Below are 23,253 nucleotides of genomic sequence, written 5' to 3'. Positions count from 1 at the left end.
TTTACCCTTTGGTCAGTTTCTCTCCTGCTTTCGAAAATTTTCTAAAGGTTACAGATGCAGCAATCCCAAGATAACGACGAGGAGAATGACAGAACGCTGACTTCTTTGTATGATGAAACAGTCACTATTCATGTTCAACTGAAATGTTGGATTATTATTTTTCTGTGAGCAATCGATCTTCTGAAGTGTAGATACTTTAAATTTGACTCCTGTTCAGTAAACTTTAATAATCTATAACCATCCGTAGATGTTTGAACCACTATTTTATTTTTCCACTGCTGGAAAATGTGTGTAAGAAAATAATTATGTAATGTAGTAATGAACATAATAGATATAATTAAGTAATTATTCAGTTAATAAATTAATTGATTTAATGAAATGATGGACTGATGACAGCAAATGTAATGCTTATAACTGCTCAACTTAATATAAGATCTCAATTCTATTTTGCAGCTGTTTTTATTCGATTATATATTTGTCTGGCAACCCTTCACTAAAAAAAGTTTGTTGACACCTGACAATAAGATTGAGCTTTCGAACATCTCATTCCTCATTTAGTCCCTATTTGCTGTTTTAAGAACCTCCACTCTTCTGGGAAGATGTTCCACTAGATTTTTGTGGAGATTTGTGAAGGTTCATTCAGCCACAATGGTGTTAGTAAAGTCTGATACTGATGTAGGTGAGACGGTGAGAAGGTGGAGAGGTCTGGGGTGCAGTCAGCATTCACATTCATCCCAGAGGTGTTCAATAGGGTTGAAAATCTATAACAGGAGATCTTGCACTCACTCATGTAAATCAGATCTTCATGGAGCTGTATTTTTGCACAGGGGCACCATCATGCTGGAACATGTTTGGGTCTCCTAGTTCAAGCGAAGGGATAATTTAATGTTGATGCATCCAAAGACGTCCTATACAATGGTGTGCCTTCAACTTGTGTAAATTTGAGGAAGAAACATGGAAAAGTCAGGTATCCCAATACTTGTGACCAACTACTTCAATACGTGACCAAAACACAGACTTAATATGCATGATGTTTGATTTGCATGTGCTGTAAAAGACCAGACTGTGGTTTATGGGCCGTGAGTCACTTTCTTCTTTGATTTGTTCAGAACGGAATTTTGCAAACATGTTTATTCTGGATGTCGTGTTCCGTTTTGCTTCTTCACGTTAGAACTTCTGACTAATTTTTGTGATTAATGGCACAAGAGATGAGACACATCAGGTTTAAACTTGAATTAGTGAGAATAAGTGAATAAATTCTCCGTCCATTCATCATTTACTGTTTAGCAACTTTGAACCTGTTTGCTTCACTTCACTAAACAAAAACACATTCAGCCTTATTATTAACCAAACGCTAAAAATTGTTCAGAAATCCATGCGATTGAATGAACCCGCCTCAGAGAATCTGCAACAGAAGATTTACACTTAGATAATTAGAGTTACTGGATAGTTATTTTTGGCTCTGGTTTAGAATGTTTTCACTGTGAATCCACACTCAGATTCTCGATCTGCCCGAACCACTGCTAGATGTGAAGGTGTGCGTCTGCTTTATGTTACCAAATATCCAGAATAACCTTATGAAGGCATTTGAATAAATGAAACACATATTCAACCAAAGTTTTGTCTATACTAGTTCAGGTGGTGGAATGAGTTTCCCCTGGATGTCCAAACATCTGAGTGTTCAGGCTGATGATATCTTAAGTTTGTAATCTAGCAAACCAGTGTTTGTTGGTTTGTTGATTTATTCATTGATAGAGACTCAAAGCACTTTTGTATGACGCTCTGGATAAAGGCATCTGCTAAATGCCGTAAATGTAGTTCAGTATAATTTGGGACTATTCACAGTCACAATTACATTCACTCATGTTGCATATGGTGCAGTATTATTATACTCAGAAATGCTTTTGAGGTAACACTTAAAGCAATTCAGGACCTGTTGTGTCACAATCGTCCCTGATTCCAAGCTGTGAAATATGTGATTCTTCTTTTGTGCAGTAAATTTGCTATAGATTTACACACCTATAAATCTTAGATCTTTTATTAACTATGGTATAAAGGTATTTTTATTTTATTTTTCCACAATCATTACCATTGAACAAGTTTAATTCAATAGTAAACTTGTATGCTTCCCCTCCACTATAGTGACAAAAGTATTTGGACACCTGATTTTTCCAGCCATATGTCGTTTTCTTTTATAACAGTCAAACTGTTATAACAAACACGGAGGCACACAATTGTACAATATGTCTTTGGATGTAGTGGACTGAAATTTTCTCTTCACTTCAACCTGTTCCAGTATGACAATGCTCCTGAAGATAAATGTGACTATAAATCGGAGTGCTGACTGCACCCCACACCTACATTATTACCCATATTTGACTTAATATCTCATTATTTTAACATAATATTAGTATTTAGTAATATTATTATTTCTAGTCAAATACAGGAACGGCGTGTACTTTATCCAACACTGATCTTCATGCTGGAACAGGTCTAGGCCCTAAAGTTCCAATCCAAAAACTACAAACACAGAATAGTGTTATTCAGACATTTTTTGAGGTTTTGAGAAGAAACTGATACTATGAAGGTTTGGGGACCGTTAGATTTTTTCAATGCCCAAACAAAACTTAATTTTGGATTGGTTTTCCATGCAATCTACGATGCCCGTGGTGCCTTTTCTGATCAGGGAAGAAGCACACAGCACACAGCATGGCGCATATGTTCTTCTTCAGTTTAATGCAGATAACAGACATTGGGTAAAAAGACATAGTAACCGAAGATGTGTGAGTCCAGACAAAGACATTCCGTGTACCTTACATACTCTCATCGTAAAGACCCTATAGACACGGAACACACAACCTAGGAATGTGTTTAGAGAACCAGTGTGAGAACCATCTTAACACTAACAGGGACTATAGTGCATAGCATTATATATTTGAATACAAATATTATTATATTTTTTTTTATGACAACACATGGTGTTATGAAAATCTAGTAACAAGATGATCAAAAATGTCATATGTACAAAAATGTTGCGCTTTTGTGGAGCAGGACTGCGCGGAGGCGTCACCTCGTGCACTAGGGGGCAGTAGTGTGTGTGTGTGTGTGTGTGTGTGTGTGTGTGTCATATTATTTGTAGCATACTACAAATAATACAAAATTAAATCAAATGACATTGAATCATATATCTTAGGAGACCTGGGATTTGCGCGCACCATCCGTGGGGTATGAGGTTTTGCGCACACATTCGTTTTAGTTGATTTTCATGATCAGTGCGTATTTTGATCACACTAAGTCCTGAGTTCTTCCTCCTTCCTTGTACACCATCATACTTGCCCAGCCCAAACCCTGATGATCTTAAGAAGAGAGGAGAGCTGTGGTTGAGTTTTTTGGAGAGGCGCAGCGCAAACCTGTTACCCGGAAAGACCCCGTTTAATGCGCCTCGTATCGTATCCGTATCCGACTCCGCACTCTTCTCTCTCTCTGAACGGTTTAACAGCCCTGTCCCAGCCCCTGGACACGTGTGTCCTCTCCATGCGCACTTTGTTCTGCGCACGGTGTGTTTCCGGAAGGCGGAACCTTGCAGGCTTTAAAGAGTGAGGATTGGAGCAGAGACGCGCAATGGAGCGAAATGGATAGAAAGTCTCTCTGCGCTGAAACTTCTTTCAAGTAATTTACTTTGGGAATTACTACGAGACTGAAGATGAAACTGGATACACACTTTCCCCACGGTGGAAACTTGGGATCAGAGTAATTCAGCTCAATATATCTTCTACACCTGTGAAGTTTCTTCACTTTCTATGAGGACTGATTCAGACCCCTGAGCAGGTAAATCCAGTTTACACTATGGTACAGGAATGTATAAACATTAAACAATTTCTACTCTGGTCTTAATAATCGTTTTTCTTTTCTTTATATGTTTTTCTTTTCTTATCCAGAAGGGACAAACCTACACATAAAGAACAACTTATTCAACAAATAAACATGAATTGAATTGATTGGTTTTCTAACAAATGAGCAAAATAAACAACTATAAATCAAATACAGGTGTTTATTTAATGCACTCATTCTAGCACGCTATCATTTACTAAAATTACACCTGAAAAGATCAGTGCCGATCCCCAAACAGGAAATCTGGGTTATTTTGGTGTAAAAAAATCCAGAAATTAGAAAGGTATGCGCTCATTCATAGCTTTTTAAAGACGTCCCTCTGATCCATAAGCTCTGGTTATGTATAAGTGACAAACCGATATTTACAGACAACCAGGAACAATGACAAAAGCTTGACATTACGACACAGAAAAAATAGATCTAATGAAACAAGTGTAAGGTAAAAGCGATTAAGGATCCTGTGACGAGATAATTTTACTAGTTCATGAATGAATAAGGTGGGACTCGTAGGAGGGAATGATGCCCTCAGAAAAGCTCCCTTTTCAGAAGAGCAGGAGGACGTATAGTAAAGTTGTGAGAGGAGATGTGTCCTCAGTGAGGCAGAGATTCAGAGTGATGTTCTTAGAAGGTCTGGGACAGAAGGAGATGGTCCCAAACTGAAACCCAAAACCTTTCCAGCATTGGTATTAATCAATTCCCTACTTTCCCACATCACACAGTTCTTATCCAAAAGCCAATTCTGCAGTATCCATTAATTGTTCAGACTTCTCAATCAGGTATTGGTAGTTAATGCAAACAGGCAGAATTGAATAGATCATTTATTAAATACAAATAAAACAAACACACAGTTCACACAGGTGGGAATGATTACGGACCCTGTCACAAGATCATGTGGGTAGTGTACTAGTGTGTCTTTTAGCACTACCCTGAAAACCAGTTGGTCATTTATTACACATAGTTTACAAAAGTCCTTTTTTATTATTATTAATTACTATAAATTCAAAGTGTTTTTTTTAATTAACTTGTGTATTATGATGAGAACATTTACAGATGGATAAACGGACATGCTTCTGTATTAAAAGTTAAAACAGTTGTGAATGAACAGCTTGGTTAGCTTAAAACCTGAGGAACAAGACCTCAAGGTTCACCTTTAAGCTGTGTATTTTTATTTATGATAGAGAAACATGAGACGCAGGGGAGGGAATGGCTATTTATAGCTGCTATTATTAAAGTGAAAATAGAGATCACCATATTAAATAACAATAAATGGATAGCATGCACAAGATATGCTTAAATAAATAAACAGTGTAATTGACACTCTGTGGTGAAACATGCTGGATACGTATTTTTCTATGTGCGTTGCTCATTCCATAGTAAACCTATAGCTGAAATTTGAGTTTACTATTTAACATTTGGTAAGTGCTATTTGTTGGGGGTGTTTTGTGTGATCTCTCAAATGTATTACTCCAATGTTCACTGAAATTTAGGTTGCACCGGAATTGACTAATATAGAAAACTTGAGTTATTACTTACGCAACACAAGAGTTATCAATGAATGTTCACAAGAAGTGAATTATTAATGTAACATTCTTGCTCTTTTCCTTCTTCTCACTCACTTTGGTAATTATACTCTGGTTTTAGTTAATCATAACCATTAGACAAACATTGAAATCAGTAACATTGATATACTTCATTAAGATCCAAATAAAGTAAACAAAATATAAACATTTCCATGAGGAGTATACCAAAGTCTAGTATATTTTGTTTTGTTACATGTTTTATGAATTTAAACATATTACAACATAAAATTATTTTCTATAAATTTGGTCAAAGGTAACACATGCTCAAAATGTTCGTTTGATTTTATGAGTAATGTGAGATGTATTAGATAAGGATGTGATATAAAAGCTATGGTGTTTCCTGAATTAGGGATGGCTCGATACCATCATTTTGGCAATAGTAGGATACCAGAATGTAATACATCGTTATCGATACCATAAGCAACAAATAATCAGCCCTAAAAGATAAGTGAATTGAAAACAATTTTTTATTAATAATAATAATAATAATAATAATAATAATAATAATAATAATAGATTCATATCTTAATACCTTTGTATCCAACTGTAACAAAGAACCCTACAGGGAACATAGGGTACATTTTGACTATGAAGAAAAAACATTGCAACTGAAGTAACACAATTAATGCTTTATCTTTTCAGTCTTTAAACGGTTTCACAGCAATTTGGGAAGATTTTGGAACAGCAGCATATAAAATACAGAATTCAGCAAAGTTTTCATATCGTTTGAAATATAATATACTGGTATTTTTCCAGTACCGGTATCTTGTAAAGGTCTGATATTCTCGATCTGTTTCATTCCGAGATTTGAGCAAAAAATATCTGTTTGCCTGATTTGATTTTTTTTTATTCATACATATTGTTAGCTTGCAGCATTTTGCCTCATTTGAATGCAAAGTAGCTAAATTTATTTATATATATATATATATATATATAATGTGTGTGTGTGTGTGTGTGTGTCTGTGTGTGTGTATTGTTTCAGTGTTGGGTTTTGTTCGATACTTGGAGCACTTATGTTTTTGTATTGAGAAAAAAAAAAAAGGAAGCTTCCTAGAAATATGTCCACATGGTCTTTCAGTCCAAGTTTCTTTTTAAAGTGAATTTTAAACTTTCACTTCATAAAAAAAATTTGCTTCATCACTTTCATTTCTGTTCAGTTATTCTTAGTTTGCTTCAAAATGCATCCACAGTGCTGTATAATAGAAAAAGTCTCTTAATATAGATCTATGAGTGATTTGCAGCTGCATTACTGTTTAGATCGGTTGTCACTATAGCTGTTCTAGAGAATATATTAACACCTTCGGCAGCAACGTATCGGGAAATTAATTAAAAAATTAGGTACATGTCTTTGTAATGGTCAATAAGAAGAACAATAAGTTAAGAGCATAGGGGTTAAAATGATATTAAACATGAATTAAAATCTGGGAGTCTAATAATTGATGAGAGAAAAAAACAATATAATATTATATTATATTGAATTATATAATATCAATTAAGAAGACGAGAGAGTTCTTAATTACTATTGGTATAGTTTTATTTTTTAGTAATTTAACAATGAATTTGGAAGTAGTAGCTCAACAGTTACTGATCAGAAGGTCGGAGGTTCAGCACCAGCACCACCAAACAGCCACTGCTGGGCCCTTGAGCAAGGCTCAACCCTAACTCAAAGCTAACCCTAACCCTCTATGCTCCATGGGCACTGTATCATGGCTGACTCAACAGTCTGAACCCAGCTTCCTAACGTGCTGGGATATGGGAAGATAGAATTTCACTGTGCTGTAATGCACATAGGACTAGTAAATGCATGTATAAATTTGAAGCATGTTCTGCTTAATGTCACAAATGTAAGTGATGATGTTAAAAATTGTTTAAAACCTGGGGAAATCTGCTGATGTCATGTTTACTGTAAGCACATAGTGTCCTCATATGAAACCAGTTCATATCGCCTGGAGTCAAATTCACCACTGAAATTCCCCAAAAGTGCAAATGATCTTTCACTGCATGTGTGTTTTGTTTACAGGTGTGTGCAGTCAGTAGACGACCTGTTCTGGATATGAGTATAGGCACCGGTCTCATCCCTCCAGCCTTTCCTTCAGTTTTGGATACGTACCTTTGGCCTGACTATTGCAGCACCGTGAGCGTGTCCTCCTTCATCCACAAAGACTCAGTCATATGGACAAATTTGCTCAGCCTATCCAAGCTGCCTGTTGGAATGGAAGAAAAGCAGCCCGAAGAGCAAGAGGACCTGAGCTCTGAGTTTCAGCCCCAGCTGGATCTGTTTAGGAAGTTGGGTTTTTCCGATGCTCAGATCCGAGCTGTGCTGCTCAAGCTGGGCCTTCACACAAACACCGACCGGATTCTTGGAGAACTGATACAGGTCAGAGCAGCAGAGACAGAAAGTTCTCTCGATCCACCAGTGCTGGTCCCGAATGCTGAAAGTCAGAGGAAAAGTCACAGTCTTTCATCTCTACCTGCTGAACAAGGTGACGCAGGCCCGGATGAAGATGCCCTCAAGCCGATAGTGATAGACGGCAGCAACGTAGCGATGAGGTGAGTCAATAATACAGGGCATGTCCGATGATGATGTGTGGGAAAGTGAACATAGGCATTGTCCAACGTACCAAATATTGAAAATGGAAATATAGATTAAATGTAGATGCTAAGGGATGTAAGAAATTATAACCCAGAATTTAGATGTTGTAAAACCAGAGTTTGCTAGTTTTTAACTTGATTAAGGACTCCAAAGTAAATAAATAATGACTAGTGTTACGTAATCAAATACTAATGGTGACTAGCATTACAAGACCAACAAGTCTAAGTAATGACTAATGTTACATGATCACCGCCTATAAATAATGACTAGTATTACAAAATCAACTATAAATAATGACTAGCATTACAAAATAAACTATTAACAATGACTAGCATCAAAAAAATCAACTATAAATAATGACTAGCATTACAAAATAAACTATTAATAATGACTAGCATCACAAAATCAACTATAAATAATGACTAGCATTACAAAATAAACTATTAATAATGACTAGCATCACAAAATCAACTATAAATAATGACTAGCATTACAAAATAAACTATTAATAATGACTAGCATCACAAAATCAACTATAAATAATGACTAGCATTACAAAATAAACTATTAATAATAACTAGCATCACAAAATCAACTATAAATAATGACTAGCATTACAAAATCAACTATAAATAATGACTAGCATTACAAAATCAACTATAAATAATGATAGCATTACAAAATAAACTATTAATAATGACTATCATCAAAATCAACTTTATTGATTCACTATAACTAATTACTAGAATTGACTAGCATGACCAGTATTGGCGAATATCACAATTCACTATTAATAACAGCTAGCAGTACAAGACAATACAGTTTACCACCAATTGCTCTAAATATTGTCCAAGTGTTACAGTACCAGCAGTTATAAATAATGGCTACTGATAGATTATCAATTTCAAGCACCATATTCACAACTAGTAATACGAAGAATGATATCAATATCATGATATAAACAATATCAGGATTATGGATAAGGATTGGGTTTTTCACAAGCTTCTGCACCTCAGTGTACAATGTCACATGTTTATTTGTCATTCTCTACTGCACATTTGGTCTTTTGATTGTTGTTGTCTTTCATGGTTTTTTGTTATTACCATTGTTACATGTTCAGGTTATGGTTTTTGTTACTTTATCCATTGTTTTTCTGTTTGGTTTCATTTGACTGGTTTTCATGTGCTTTTTTTAATCTTCATTGATTGAATTTTTTTGCATTTGCATTATAGTTTTCAGGATTATAAATAGTATCTACTGATACAATATCAACATCTAAATATAGACATACTGTCAAATACAGTTGAAATAACTATAATTACTGGTAATGACCACCATAACTATAATTGCCATAATTAGCATTAAACAGATTACTGAAATTACTGAGCATCTGAAAGATGATACAATATAAATAATAATAATAATAATAATAATAATAATAATAATAATAATAACATAAATAATAGCATTAAAATAGATTGTGTAAGCATTGAGAGAAAAAATGGAAAAGTTTTTCAGTTTTTCAACTCCCAGTGGAACATTGTGTACTTTTTGTTGTGTTTTAAATCCTCCCCTTGAATTCATTCATTAAAACTAAGCGAGGCTTAACATAACACCATCAAAATGTCCCGATGAGCCCAAAAAAGGTGTAACACACACATCCTCATAACTCAGACCAGGAGTTGTTTCTATGGGATTTTATATTTCCCTTGTACACCCATCAGAGTGTCATTTTATTCCATACTGAGTGATGTATTATCTGTTAAACAATTCCATCAAATGAACTCAAATATATAGTCATATAATCAGTACTGTAAGATACATTATATGGACAAAAGTTTGTGGATTCCTGACCATTAGATAGGTATGTCCTTTGAACATCCAATTCCACATTCATACTTATTTTCCCTTATAATAACATCCACTCTTCTGTGAATATGTTCCACTAGAATTTGGAATATACTTGTAGAGATTTGTGTTCATTCAGCTACGAGGGTGTTAGTAAAGTCAGGTACTGATATAGTTTGAGGAGGCCTGGGGTGCATTTAGCATTCCAGGTTATCACAAAGGTGTTTAATAAGGTTGATGTTAGCAAGGGAGAGCAAGTCTCTAAAGATCTTCAAGAAGTTTTTTTGTGTTCTTCAATGGAACAAGGGCATTGAATCCAGCAGATCGTCAATTTGTCACGTGTGTAAGGTCCAGGTTTTTTTTATTATGCTTTTATTTTGCTATTTTGACCCGTCAAATAATACAATAATTGCCAATGTTATTGTAAAGATATAAAGAAGATTGAGGATTTGAAGAATAAGCTGACCTAGCACTCGTATGGTACTCTTACAGCTAGGTTAAAAAAAAAGGTTGTTGTTTTTTTTTTTAAAAAAACTTGCAGCAAATGTGTTTTAATTTTATTATTTAAACATTATTTTATAATGTTTAATATTTGAAATATGTTGTTGCCTTTCCATACCTTTTTTTCCCGATGTTTATCTCTAGAATCTTTGTGTCCCTGTTATATGCAAATTCTGGTTTGTTCATCTTGGAAGTGTGTAAAAAATCATCTGCGTAAATGATGAAAGCAAACAGATGCTTAAGAAAACACTGGACACAAAGACTTTTCAATGCCATGTGTCAATAGACAGGAAATAAAGGGAAGGCTCTATTTAAAAGGCCTTAGGTTCATCTGGTTGATGGATAAGCATGTCTAAAAGCTAAGAAACCACAAACGAATAACAAGCTTTCAGTCTATTTTGAATTTGATATGGTATGTTCATTTTGTTATGATAACCGATCATGCTGACTTCTAACCGAGCAACTGTTTATTTGGCTAAATAAATAACGTGTATTTTGCTCACATGTATGATCATTTAAGTAGAAGGATGTCTCAAATTCCATTCGGTCCAGCAGTCTGTATGGGATCAATGCATCCTTAATGTTATGACTATATTATTGATAGAAGGATTAAAACCTAAGCTATTGTAGGCAACATGTCAACAGGGTGGCGTGATCAGAAGGTTACCGCAAAGACGATGGTCCTTCGACAATGGAACATCCCAGAGAATATTGTTCTACTTTTAACAGCAGTTTGCCAATTATAATTATTTTTTTTAATTAATCATGAAAATTATATATTTTGTATCTGTTTATAGTTCCATTTAATATTGTGAAACACCTGGGAAGTCATTTCCAGTGATCAGTTATGGTATTGTAGCAGCTGCAGTATTGTTAAAGCTGCTGTAAAACTAATCAACATTCTGACCAATCAGACCAGGATGCAACCCCTAATAATGGCAATTAACCAGGCCTCAATTACCAGTTAAAATGATTATACTGTTATAAACTCATGTAGTATGGTAGAAGCTGGATGAAGACAGGAAGACACACTAATGTCAGCAATGCAACCATGGAGATGTGCTTGGACTAGAAGACCCAGACCTGTTCCAGCATGACAATGTCTCAAATCTAAAAATGCACAAATCTAACTCTATGAAGATATATATATAAATGAATCTCTACAGATCTCCACAGTCACACCCCATAATCTAGTGGAACATCTTTCCAGAAGAGTGGAGGATGTTATAACAGCAAATGGCTAAATGTGGAATGGGATATTCTGAAATCACATACTAAGCTTATGGTCAGATGTCCACAAACATTTGTCAATATTATTGTACTTTTAACTGTTTATGCTTCAGATATTCCATTTTATTTACCATAATTTCCAGACTATTAAACTCACCCAAATATAAGCCGCACCCACTGAATTTTACAAAGATTTTTATTTTGAACATAAATAAGCCGCACCTGTCTATAAGCCTGTCTACACTGAAACTAATAAACTTTACACAGGCTTTAATGAAAGACAGTGACTGTTACAAGGCTTGTATCTAAACAGTAGCCTACCAAGAAAGTCATTGTTCACTGTCTTCCTCCTTCCTTTCACAACAATTTCTCGTGGGCGTGAATCTTTTCATTTCACAATTAAATCTTTTTTATGATGAAAAATGTGAACAGAATGTATTTAAAAAAAAAAGTACAATCAGCTAACTGAAGCCCAGGGATGAATAGTACACCAATGACATATCATATCGCATTCTCCTGCTATGCAAATTTGCCTCCACCCCTTTCTGAAGTCACATGCCATACAAATGAGACATAGACAGGCACGGTGCCAGAATTGGCCCGACAGCGTGGTAACTATTTCCACTTTCTTTGACATTTTGCCACTACACCGTGACCTAAGATTCCACTTTACACAGCAAAAAGGTCCAGTCACACATTGATTTCATGTGTTAACAAACAAAAGTGATATAAGCGAAAAAAGGTATGCTCTGGAGGGTTTTGAGGCTGTTCTTTCTGACCACCTCTATCTGGTCTTTTAAATGATGACGTTGCTCCCACCCACAGGGCACTACAGCTCTCTGGATGGTGGAAATAGGTCTTAAATGGCATACAGAATGATTTTGTCCATTTTTATTGTCACAGTACTGCCGAAGACATCAAATAAATGACTCTATGGTGAAGGGAAGAATGAGAGAATAGTTGCGCCATTGTGGTTTGAATCTGGTTCAGAGTTGAGATTATTATGTTGGTTTAACAGAAGCCAACACACTGTTATCTGTTATTTTTCAGAGACAATGAAATTTTAGTGCTTTTAAGCTTCATCCACCAAGCTCAGCACAGACCTTCATTCTGGTCTGACTCGGGTTGATTTATCTTTTCTAACTAATTTGGATTATGTTTTTTTTCACCACAGAAGCACAAAATGGCAATTTCTTTTTATAGGGTCATCAAACATTCCAATCCCTGTCTGCCTGTCTGTCTGTCTGTCTGTCTGTCTATTATAAATTAATTTCCTTCCTTCCTTCGTCAAAATTATAATTTGCAATGAAAACTTTACCTCGCTAGTCTTATTTGTCATGATGTGAATTGTCCATGTGTGTTGTGTTATAAAAAGTTATAAATCTACATGATGGCTGTTTGACATGAAAAAAATCTTTATAATTTATTCCCTTCCTTGAAACACACACACACAAACACACACACACACACACACACACACACACACACACACACACACACACACACACAGTGTACTGAGAGTCTACTGATAAAATTCGCACCAAAACATTTTATCCTTTGCTTTTTTTTATTTTATTTTTTATCTTCGCTCAGTCATGGGAACAAGGAAGTTTTCTCCTGCCTGGGAATCCAGCTGGCTGTGAAGTATTTCCTGGATCGAGGGCACACAGATGTGACTGTGTTTGTGCCGTCGTGGAGACGCGAACAGCCCAGGCCGGACGTGCCGATCACAGGTGAGACAGAAGGAAGAAGGAACAGATTTCACTTCCTGTTCTTGATTCTTAAAACCACAGTTAGTGTAGTCAGGTTACCAACAGTGTACTTTGTATAAAAGCTTCAACCAAATGAATAGATGTCAACGTGAACTAAAAGAGAAGCACAAAAAGACCACCTGAGGGGTGTGTGCATGTGTGTGTGCGCAATTTAGTGAGTTAAGTTTGGAAATAAGAAGACATTATCAAGACTTAGCATTTAACATCACTCTTACAACTGTATTTTATGAATTACACGGCCACAGTCCAATTTCTAAAAATGATTGCAGAAAGTACAGCTATCTTATTAAAGCTGCAAATTAAATTAAACGTTCTTATTACATTTTTACCAAACACAATACTAAAAAAACAAAAAAAAAGCACAGCCATCTCTGATACCTGAGTGGGCGTTTCCAGAGTGCTGAGGAGGCGGGGCTGCAATAAATGTGCACATGTCGAATTGGAAGGCCACGTGTATGCTTTGTTTCACTAATTGCCATTCATGTGTGTGAATTTTTTTCCAAAATAACCTCAAATGACTTTCATTAAGTATGAATTAAACAGAGTACATATATAGTTACATTAACTTACATACATATATACTGTATCTCACAAAAGTGAGTGCACCCCTCACATTTCAGCAACCCTTGTAATATCTTCTCAAGGGACAATACTGTACAAATGAAGCTTGGGATATATTTTAGAGTGTTCAATGTGCAACTTGTGTAGCAAGACAGATTTACTGTCCTCTATAAATTACTCAACATACAGCCATTGTTGTCAAAATAACTGGCAACAAAAGTGAGTACATCCTCAGTGATAACAGCTGTACATTGTGTAACTGTGCAAAGCAACATGTCCTATCCATCATGTTGATGTTTTTGTCTGCTTGACAGCAGCATACAAATGTGTGTATCTTGTTTTAGAACAGTTTGGTGCTTTGAGTTCAGTTCTTTCATTCTGACCACTGGATGTTCAACATGGACCTAATGGTAAAAAGTCTCTGAGGATTTGAGAATTAGAATCGTTGCTCTCCACAAAGATGCAGAGGCTATAAGAATATCGGTATCACAGTTACAGTAAAGTGGCAAGGGTCATACAGATGTTTTCCAGCGGGTTCCACTCGGAACAGACCTCGCAATGGTCCATCGAAGAAGTTGATTCCTTGTGCTGTGCGTCAGGTGCAGAAACTGCTTCAAAAACAGGCGAATGAGTGCTGCAGCATTGCTTTAGAGGTTTACAGAAGCAGAAATCACAGGTCATGGTTCCAGCTTGTTACAGTGTGCCGCAACAAGCTGAAACCATGACCTGTGGTCTGATGAGACTAAGAAACATGTTTGGCTTAGATGGTGTCCAGCATGTATGGCAACACCCTGGTGAGGAGTACCAAGAAAATTGTGTCTTGCCTACAGTCAAGTTCTTTCTAATAGTCTTGAATGTTTAAACGTTCCCAGCGTTTTGGAGTGTTGTTGCTGTATCTAGCCGTTTAATTGTTATATATTTTAATATTGCTGTAAATTATCTTTACACACATAAATAGAGTACAAATATACATTTTAACATCAATAATTATTATAAGTTTATAATGAGTGAGCCAGGGGTGATTGTGGAGAGGGGAATACTCTGTGGGACTTCATGAAAAAGAAACATTGAGAGGAAACATACCCAAAAGGAACTCTATCTTCATTTGTGTGACATCCAGATACAAAATCACTGTAATTCCATCATTATTGAGGTTATTAACTGTTCACATTACAATGAATGCGTCAGTAATGAGGTAAGCGATATTATCAAATTCATTGTTAGTTTGCTAAGAAACTGAGAGCAAAACATTAATTCCATATTTACCCTGTTTAACTCCCAGTATGTGGCAGTGGCTCTTCCACTGTGTCTCACTTTTCATGTTACATGTCACATCGACTGTTTTATTCCAGTTTCATTGTAAATTCTAACTTAACAATCTTTTTAACAAACAAACAAAACTTCTCTAGATAATCTCCTTCTGACCAATCAGAAATCAGAATACAAATTAGCAATTCCTGAAACTACGATAAGGACACCGCATTCATGCTCAATCGCATCTAACAGGAAGTAATTAGTTAACTGCATTGTGACACATTTGCATGAGCATGAAACTCCGGCTGGGTGAGTGAACAGGTTTCTAGCTAGTGCTTATGTTGAACTGTTGATGTACCGTCTTGCCTACAGCCATGCCATTTGCATGTCAGTCAAGCGTTTAGAAACATACCAGAACTTTGCATTCATACTTCGCATGCTACCGTCTGATTGTTAGATAGTAATAAGAAAGAGAGAAAAGCTAGAGATATACAAGTATTTTTCTTGTGCGGTTGATAAGAAAGTGGTTTATTAATTTATTTATGTCATTTTACACCCACACAGCCACAGGGTTTTGTTTACTTAGAAACACATCTCCCTATTACTGTATCTTTGAATATACCAAAACAGGAGTTGATAAGTAATAAGTAATAAGTCAATAAGTAATACTTGTGTAAATAAGTAATTTGTTTCAATTCTTTGATAACCTTTAAAAAAACAAACAAAAATGTCAAACATTAGCTACGTTGAATATGCAGTTTAATATGTTTTCAATGCTGAATACATTTGCCTCTACCTTTTATATCCTGATAAAGCATGAAAGAATACACTGATGTACAAGCCGGAATAATTATGCAAATGAATAGACTCTCCCATTTGCTTAAACAGTCCAACCCTTATGTGGGATTACGCATAATGAAATACACTTATGTAGGATTGTACATAATTGTATGTTTACGTATACTATGTAGACAAAAGAAATTTGTGGACACCTGGGGCTATAGGTTAAAAGGTGAATTTTCAACAGAATATTTGCTATTATAACAACCTCCTCCATTCTGGGAAGATGATCCACTAGATTTTGGAGGGTGCTTTTGGAGATTTGTGGAGATTCATTAACCTACAAGGGTTTTGGTAAAGTCAGGTACTGATGTAGGTGAGGTGAGGAGGCCTGGGGTATACAGTTACAAAGATGTTTAAAAAGGGTTGAGGTCGGAGCTTTATAGCAGTTCATTACATACCATACCCATGTAATCTGATTCTTCATGGAGCTGGCTTTGTGCACAGGGGCATTATCATGCTGGAAGAGGTTTGGATCTCCCGGTTCAAGTGAAGGGAGAATTTAATGCTACTGGATCCATTGTGTGCCTCCAAAGTTATGGTAGGTCAGGTGTCGCAATACTTTTGTTCATATTGTTTTTAATATTAAATTAATTTTTTTTTTTTTGTTGAGGAAAAAGGGCAGTTGACATTGGGATCATATGGTACTTTTGCAAACGATCGACTCCCTACAACTTAATAAGTAAGTTCCCATGGCATATAGTTGAAATAGAACTAAGTTAATGGAACTCACTGAAAAAGGGGTAAATATTCAGGAAGAACCATTACTTTTAAACTGAGGTCCTGAGGTGTTTGTAGATGGGTGCACATACTTATAGGTCTTAATAGCATTATAACATCGCTTCAAAGAAACTAACAGGCACAAACATTTTAGCATGACAGAGCCACTGTGCACAAAGTGAGCTAAGATGTGCCTACATCAGTGCCAAACCTCTTGCGTTAAATTCCCAAAGCGTATTATAATATCAAAGAGGGAATACATCTTTAAACGCCTGTATTTTTTATTAATTTTTTTTTTAATGGGAAGTTCAGTACTCAAGTGTGCACATACATTTGGTAACAAGTCATGAATCTACTAACAAAAAAAAATGTAAACAAAAAAATTCACGATTGCAATTAGAAAATAGAAATTATAATGTACAAATTTTGCTTTCATAAGTATTCACCCCTTTACTGTAAAAATATTAGTCTTCAGAAGTCATTTAGTTAAAGACTAGTTGAAGCTAGTGCAATGTCGACCATTTGCATATAAACTGTCATGTAATCTCAGTATCAATAAAAATGCATTTGTTCCTGGAAGAACTCGGAGAGAACATACCTAAACAAACAGTACAATAAATACCAAACATCTATCAATATAAGCACAGGATGACTATGGGTTTGGTTGTAACAAAAGTAATCTCAAACACAACATTGCATTTTTACGAATTAAAAGAATATGGCCTAACTGTGAATCATTTGATACTAGTCAAAGAATTAAGGGAAAACCCGAAGAAGTTGGACAAACCCGCAATTCAAATAATGGAACATTGCAACGAAAGGATTTATGAAAGAGAAAAAACCCCCACTGAATTGTGGTAAATTTTGGTCTATTGAGACCATTCAAGCAGTGATGCATTTGGTGGAACAATGCGAATCATCATAGTAACACCATATACCATACCAACATAGAACACCAGTACCATAGTAAAAAAAATGTTGGTGATATCTTTGTAATGTGGGTATGCTTTCAACAGGGACTGGGTTGAGGGCAAGATGATTGGAGCCAAAAACTTGGCAATGCTAGAATCCTAGGTGGGTGAGGTTGGACAACTGGTAGCATTCTGCTGAAGCAACATGTAAGTGGTTAAGACTTAAGAACCAAGAATTTTATTAGAATTACCCATTTAATACCCAGATATTATTCTAATTGAGAACAATCTAATAAAGCCTGAGTACTTTCCCAAGATGTCTGTAATTTCCTTGTTTAATTAACCCTTGTCTCACAGTAATGTTAGAAATATTGCGTAATTTAAATAGTAAAAATCTAAATTTCAGGTTGTACCACTACAAACATATTTAAGTGGTGAAGTTTATTTTTAGTATAACTTTAGACACTTTTATGGTTTCTGCTAAAATTAACAAGAGCCTGAGTGATCTTTCAAATGGTTCATGACTTGGGAGCTGACAGACAGCAAACCAAATAGAAAGCAGGCCGCTGACAGAAAAAACTTTGGGCTAAGAGACTGTGAAAAATGCTATGTATTTTAGTCACCATGGTTTGTTCAAACACCACAGATGCAGAACTGAAAAATGTATTTTCATGGAGAACTTCCTTGCCAGTAGAGAGAAAGTGAGAGAAACTTTAACTGTAGCTTTTTTCTCAGTGGCTGGTTCTAAAGGAAGCAGCTGTGAAAACCTCTTTGTTAGCCAACCTGAACTAAAAACAGTTAAGTTTGCTCATTGCTTGAATACTTCCTAAAGCCTGAAGATAATCTACTGTTTGATTATATGGTTCGTTGGACTTGACTTGTCTTATTTACTGTTTAACTTTAGTGATGTGTGCGCAGCATTGCTAAAAGCTACGAGTTTATTACTGGGATTTCTTTTGTGGTGAGCGAAATGTTTTTGGTAATTTGGTTATACCTGTAGACGTCATATCTGTGCTTTCCAATAGGTCAGCTGTTCCTCTTTTTATTGAAGAGTCAGTGGAAACAACTATTATTTATGTGTAGTATCCGGTTGACTTTATTTCTAAGCCATTTTGTAATGTTGAGTTATGGTTTTCACAACTAGAATATTGGATAAACTTTCTTACCACACCTTGTTTCCTGGGACTGACAGACTCATGAACCACACCTTATTCCTGGGACTCATAGGCACAAAGACTACACCTTATTTATTGGGATTTACAAGGTACAGTGGAAACACCTAATTTCCTGGGACTTCTAGGCAAAGAAGTCATTCTTCATTTACAGAGAATAAAAAGTATAGAGGCCATTACTTGCTCACTGAGATTTATAGTAAGAGGTGTTTTGTTGGGACTTGCAGGTACAGGAGCAGAAACCAGCAATCTTTTAGTGGGAATAACAGAGGCCACAATTCTCTTCCTGAGACTGGCAGACATGGACTGGGACTGGGACTGAACACTGCACTACATTGAATTATTTAATTCAGCTATGTAAAGCAGAAAACTGTTACTGGACGGAAACATATTCTGACTGTGGGCCTGATTTTTTGGTTTATTTACCACAGATCAGCAAATTCTCCGTGAGCTGGAACGGAAAAAGATTCTGGTCTTTACTCCATCAAGGCGTGTGGCGGGAAAGCGGGTGGTGTGCTACGATGACCGCTTCATTGTGAAGCTTGCATATGACGTGGATGGTGTCATAGTGTCTAATGATACCTACCGAGACCTGCAGGGAGAAAAGCCTGAGTGGAAACGCTTCATAGAGGAGAGGTTGCTCATGTACTCATTTGTCAACGACAAGTAAGTCATACCTCGAAGCCTGCTAGACATTGTTGTTTAAGCATACTATACACACACACACACACACACACACACACACACACACACACACACACACACACACACTATATTGGCAAAAGTGTGCCGACACCTGGTCATTGGTATGGTATGTGCTCTTTGAGCATCAAGTTCCACATTTAGTCCCGATTTTCACAATATTTTGCTTATTATACTGGGAAGATGTTTCACTAGATTTTGGAGTGTGCTTGTGGACATTTGTGTTCATCAGCAGCAAGGGTATTAGTAAACTCAGGTACAGATGTAGGGTGAGGAGGCCTGGGAGATCAGGCCTTGAGATCAGAGCTCTGAGGCAGGCCACATAAGATCTTCCTCTCCAAACTATGTATATCATATCTTCATGGAGTTCGCTTTGTGCACAGGGGCATTGTCATGCTGGAACAGGTTTGAGTTTCCAATTTCAAGTGAATGCAAAATTTGATATTACCACATCCAAAGAGGTTGTTTACAATTGTGTGCCTCCAGCTTTGTGGTAACAGTTTGGGGAAGAACTGCATATGGCAGGAAATGTCAGGTGTCCCAATACATGTCTATATAGTATATTATATATTAGAAGGGGGAAGTGTTAGCTTAGTGGTTGGACTTTTTTTCTATCCAAAGGTCATGAGTTAAAATCCCAGCTACACCAAGCTGCAACTCCTGGGCCCTTGAGCAAGACTCTTTTCTTCATAGCTGCTCAGTTGAATGAGAATGAGATAAATGTAAGCCGCTCTGGAAGGGCGTCTGTCAAATGCTGTAAATTTAGAAGACCAGACACCACAAAGTAAGTGGTATGTGTTTAAAAATAGTAGCATTAATAATTTTTTCTTGTTCTTTGGTTTTCAAGGTTTATGCTGCCAGATGATCCACTTGGGAGACATGGGCCGACTTTGGAAAATTTTCTGCGCAAGACTCCCCGAGCTACTAAGAAACTACCTTGCCCTTATGGTGAGTCTCAACAAGTCTCTTTACCTCCCTACAGCAAACATTTATTTGCAAATCCTGTGATTTTGCAGAAATGTACATGTGCCAATTAGTCCACATAAATATATAATCTCTTATGCCCTGTAATTAACTTTAATTTGAGTACTCTGATGACTGATTTGCTTGAAGATTTTAAAACTGTATACCTGATAACATTAGCCTGTGATTGGGGTACGTTTCCTTGGAACCTACAAAATGCAAAAAAATAAATGTTATCATTAAAGCATACTAAGTGTTTATTCTAATAACTTTCAATTTAAGGTAAGAAGTGCACCTACGGGATCAAGTGCAAGTTCAGTCACCCAGAACGTGGCAAGCAATCCCAGCGTTCCTTGGCAGACGAATTGCGTGAGAAAGCCAAAATGCCCTCTTTTCCACAGAAATCATTGTTTGCAGGCTCAAACCCTTCCCATGGAGCTTCTCTGGAAGAAGTGATGGAGCAAAAACTTACTCTCAATCAAAGTGTACCAGTCAAAAAGACCCACACCAGTGAGAATATGGTGGTTGTCAAGAACACACCACAGCCTACTTCAAGAAAGTCCCCTTCAAAGCGAGATTGTTCTGGCAAGTACTCACCAACAAATCCAGACTACATTTCTGCTTCTGTTCAGGAGTACCTGGACTCAGGTCTGGGCTCATATGAATGTCACAGTGAGCTCCAGTTTGGAGGAGAGCAAAGGAAGTCCAAGAATTCTTCTAGTGGAAGGTTCCAACATCCTCCAACTTGCAGCCAGTCCTTAAACCAATCCAATGTACAATCCAATCCAGGTTACCAACCCCACCACATCAATATAGCTCCATCCCAAAACCCAAGCAACCTGCCATACCCTTACCCCCAATATCACTCTTATGGAGGAGCACCTTACCCACCAGGTAACTTTCCCCGCTATAGTGTACCCCATGAGTACCACCACAGAACCATTCCGCCTCCTCGAAGTGGCTACTGGTCTGAGCCATACAGACACTTTGGCCACATGCCTCCAACCCCTGTGCAGGGTGACAGCTCTCCCTGGAACCATCCAATGTCAGACAGGGAGCAAGTAAGGAAGAAGCTGCTAGCTGTGTTTAATGCCCGTCTCGTGGACAGAGCAATGGAGATGTTCCCAAACGTAATGGACCCCCAGAAACTGGCTGTGGAGATTATAAACCTGCAGTCATATGAAGGGGTTTTGTGACTTTTGCTGCCTCATGGTTGGCTTGTTAACAAGTTTACACACACAAGTGTGTAGTGTGTGCATGTATTGTACATTTCTGAAACAGTGGGCCCTGGAAAAATTCAGGTTCAGGTGAAAGCCTTTATTGGTTTTAAGAATGAAATTGAAGGTTACAACAAATTACAACATTGAAAAAGCATCCATTCATTGATATGTATGTTCTGTATACTGCAATTTGAATTTTGTGATTGTACCATTTTCCCATCCTTTTAAAATAACATGTTAAATCGTACATTATACTCATTAAAACGTATATATAAAGAATATAATGCACAGCAGGGTCTGCTGTTATAGGAAGAAACTCAAAGGCAGGGTGGTATGATGTCCTTGCATTTGATTATTTAGTCATAACTGCACATCCTAAAGTACTCTTCTACTATAGTGATTACACGAGGTTTTAATTGAAATGTATAATTTCAGAACATCTATGAAACAATTTATTATGGTAAAAGCATACAAAAAGTATGGTCAGTTATGTGCCAGTTATTGGAAAAAAATTACCCAATTTACCTCATTTGGAACTAGGATTGGTATTGTTTAAATACAATAAGATGACATTTATTTAATTAAGCATGTTCAGCCAAAAGGTGTTACCAAAATACAGTTATTTTGGTAAAGATGTTATTGGTTGTATTGACCAACCTGGCATAGTGTTTTTATCTGGATTCATTTCTCAGGTACTGGTTTGTAGAGAAGGTGGCACGGAATGACGTCGTAATAGACCGTAATACTGTAAGTCACCTCTATAATTTTTTTTATACTTGTTTTGATGTTTTTGTTCTATTTTAGAAATCTTTTAGGTGTCTAGCTATATGAAATATGACTGTGTCTTATATTTTGTAAGTAAATATAGGTTTTCACGTTTGAGTAGTAAATAGTGCTTAATACGGTTTGTTGGCACCGTGTGCCTGATACAATGAAAGTCTGAAAACTACCTAAAACAGGTAAATGAGTGTACACCCTGTGGGTTCTGGGTATTTTCCCATTCAATATAAAGTAAATTGTTACATAGTCACTGTTGGGTACAAGTCACATGACTTTCCTGCACCACAGCATTCAGATTTTACTTACTGTAAGAAACTTTTTTGCAAAGCAGAACTACCATGATGAAAGAGCAAAGGCAAGAAGTGCTTGAGCGATGCCGAGATATTGCAAAAATGCATTTGAGGTTTTAAAAGTGATTTATGCAATATTATTAAACTCCTGCCTCGTTGACATGACACATTTTGTAATCTGTAACGCAATAAAGACAATATTATAACAACTCAGACTTTTATTGTATTACATGCAACTGCTGCAAATGATCCAAAATGCAGCTGCACGACTTGTGTTCAATCTGCCCAAGTTCTCCCACATGACCCCACTGCTGCACTCCCTTCACTGGCTTCCAGTAGCTGCACGTATCAGATTCAAAACACTGATGCTTGCCTACAAGGCCAAAAATGGACCAGCACCATCTTACCTCAGAGACCTAATCACA

General features: G+C 36.6%; 1 protein-coding gene across 1 annotated transcript; it reads left to right on the top strand.

The window, feature by feature from the left end:
* Nucleotides 1-3,597: 3,597 nt before the first annotated feature.
* Nucleotides 3,598-23,037, top strand: zc3h12ab (zinc finger CCCH-type containing 12Ab). The gene is made up of 6 exons (XM_046859702.1): nt 3,598-3,828; nt 7,492-8,021; nt 13,237-13,376; nt 19,305-19,539; nt 20,423-20,523; nt 20,821-23,037. Exons 2-6 carry the CDS (start codon nt 7,525-7,527, stop codon nt 21,732-21,734), a joined length of 1,887 nt encoding a protein of 628 aa, XP_046715658.1. The 5' UTR covers nt 3,598-3,828; nt 7,492-7,524; the 3' UTR covers nt 21,735-23,037.
* The last annotated feature ends 216 nt before the right edge of the window (nt 23,038-23,253 follow it).

This window comes from Silurus meridionalis, chromosome 10 (genome assembly GCF_014805685.1).
Source record: "Silurus meridionalis isolate SWU-2019-XX chromosome 10, ASM1480568v1, whole genome shotgun sequence".
In the NCBI taxonomy this organism is placed as follows: domain Eukaryota; kingdom Metazoa; phylum Chordata; class Actinopteri; order Siluriformes; family Siluridae; genus Silurus; species Silurus meridionalis.
Note: the sequence above shows the minus strand (reverse complement) of the source record. Positions and strands in the feature narration are given on the sequence as shown.

Bases quoted from the DNA above. Each gene is read 5' to 3' on its own strand.
- zc3h12ab (XM_046859702.1), top strand. From the start codon at position 7,525: ATGAGTATAGGCACCGGTCTCATCCCTCCAGCCTTTCCTTCAGTTTTG. The intron at 8,022-13,236 runs GTGAGTCAATAA...ATCTTCGCTCAG, and splicing joins GGCAGCAACGTAGCGATGAG to TCATGGGAACAAGGAAGTTT. The intron at 19,540-20,422 runs GTAAGTCATACC...TTGGTTTTCAAG, and splicing joins TACTCATTTGTCAACGACAA to GTTTATGCTGCCAGATGATC.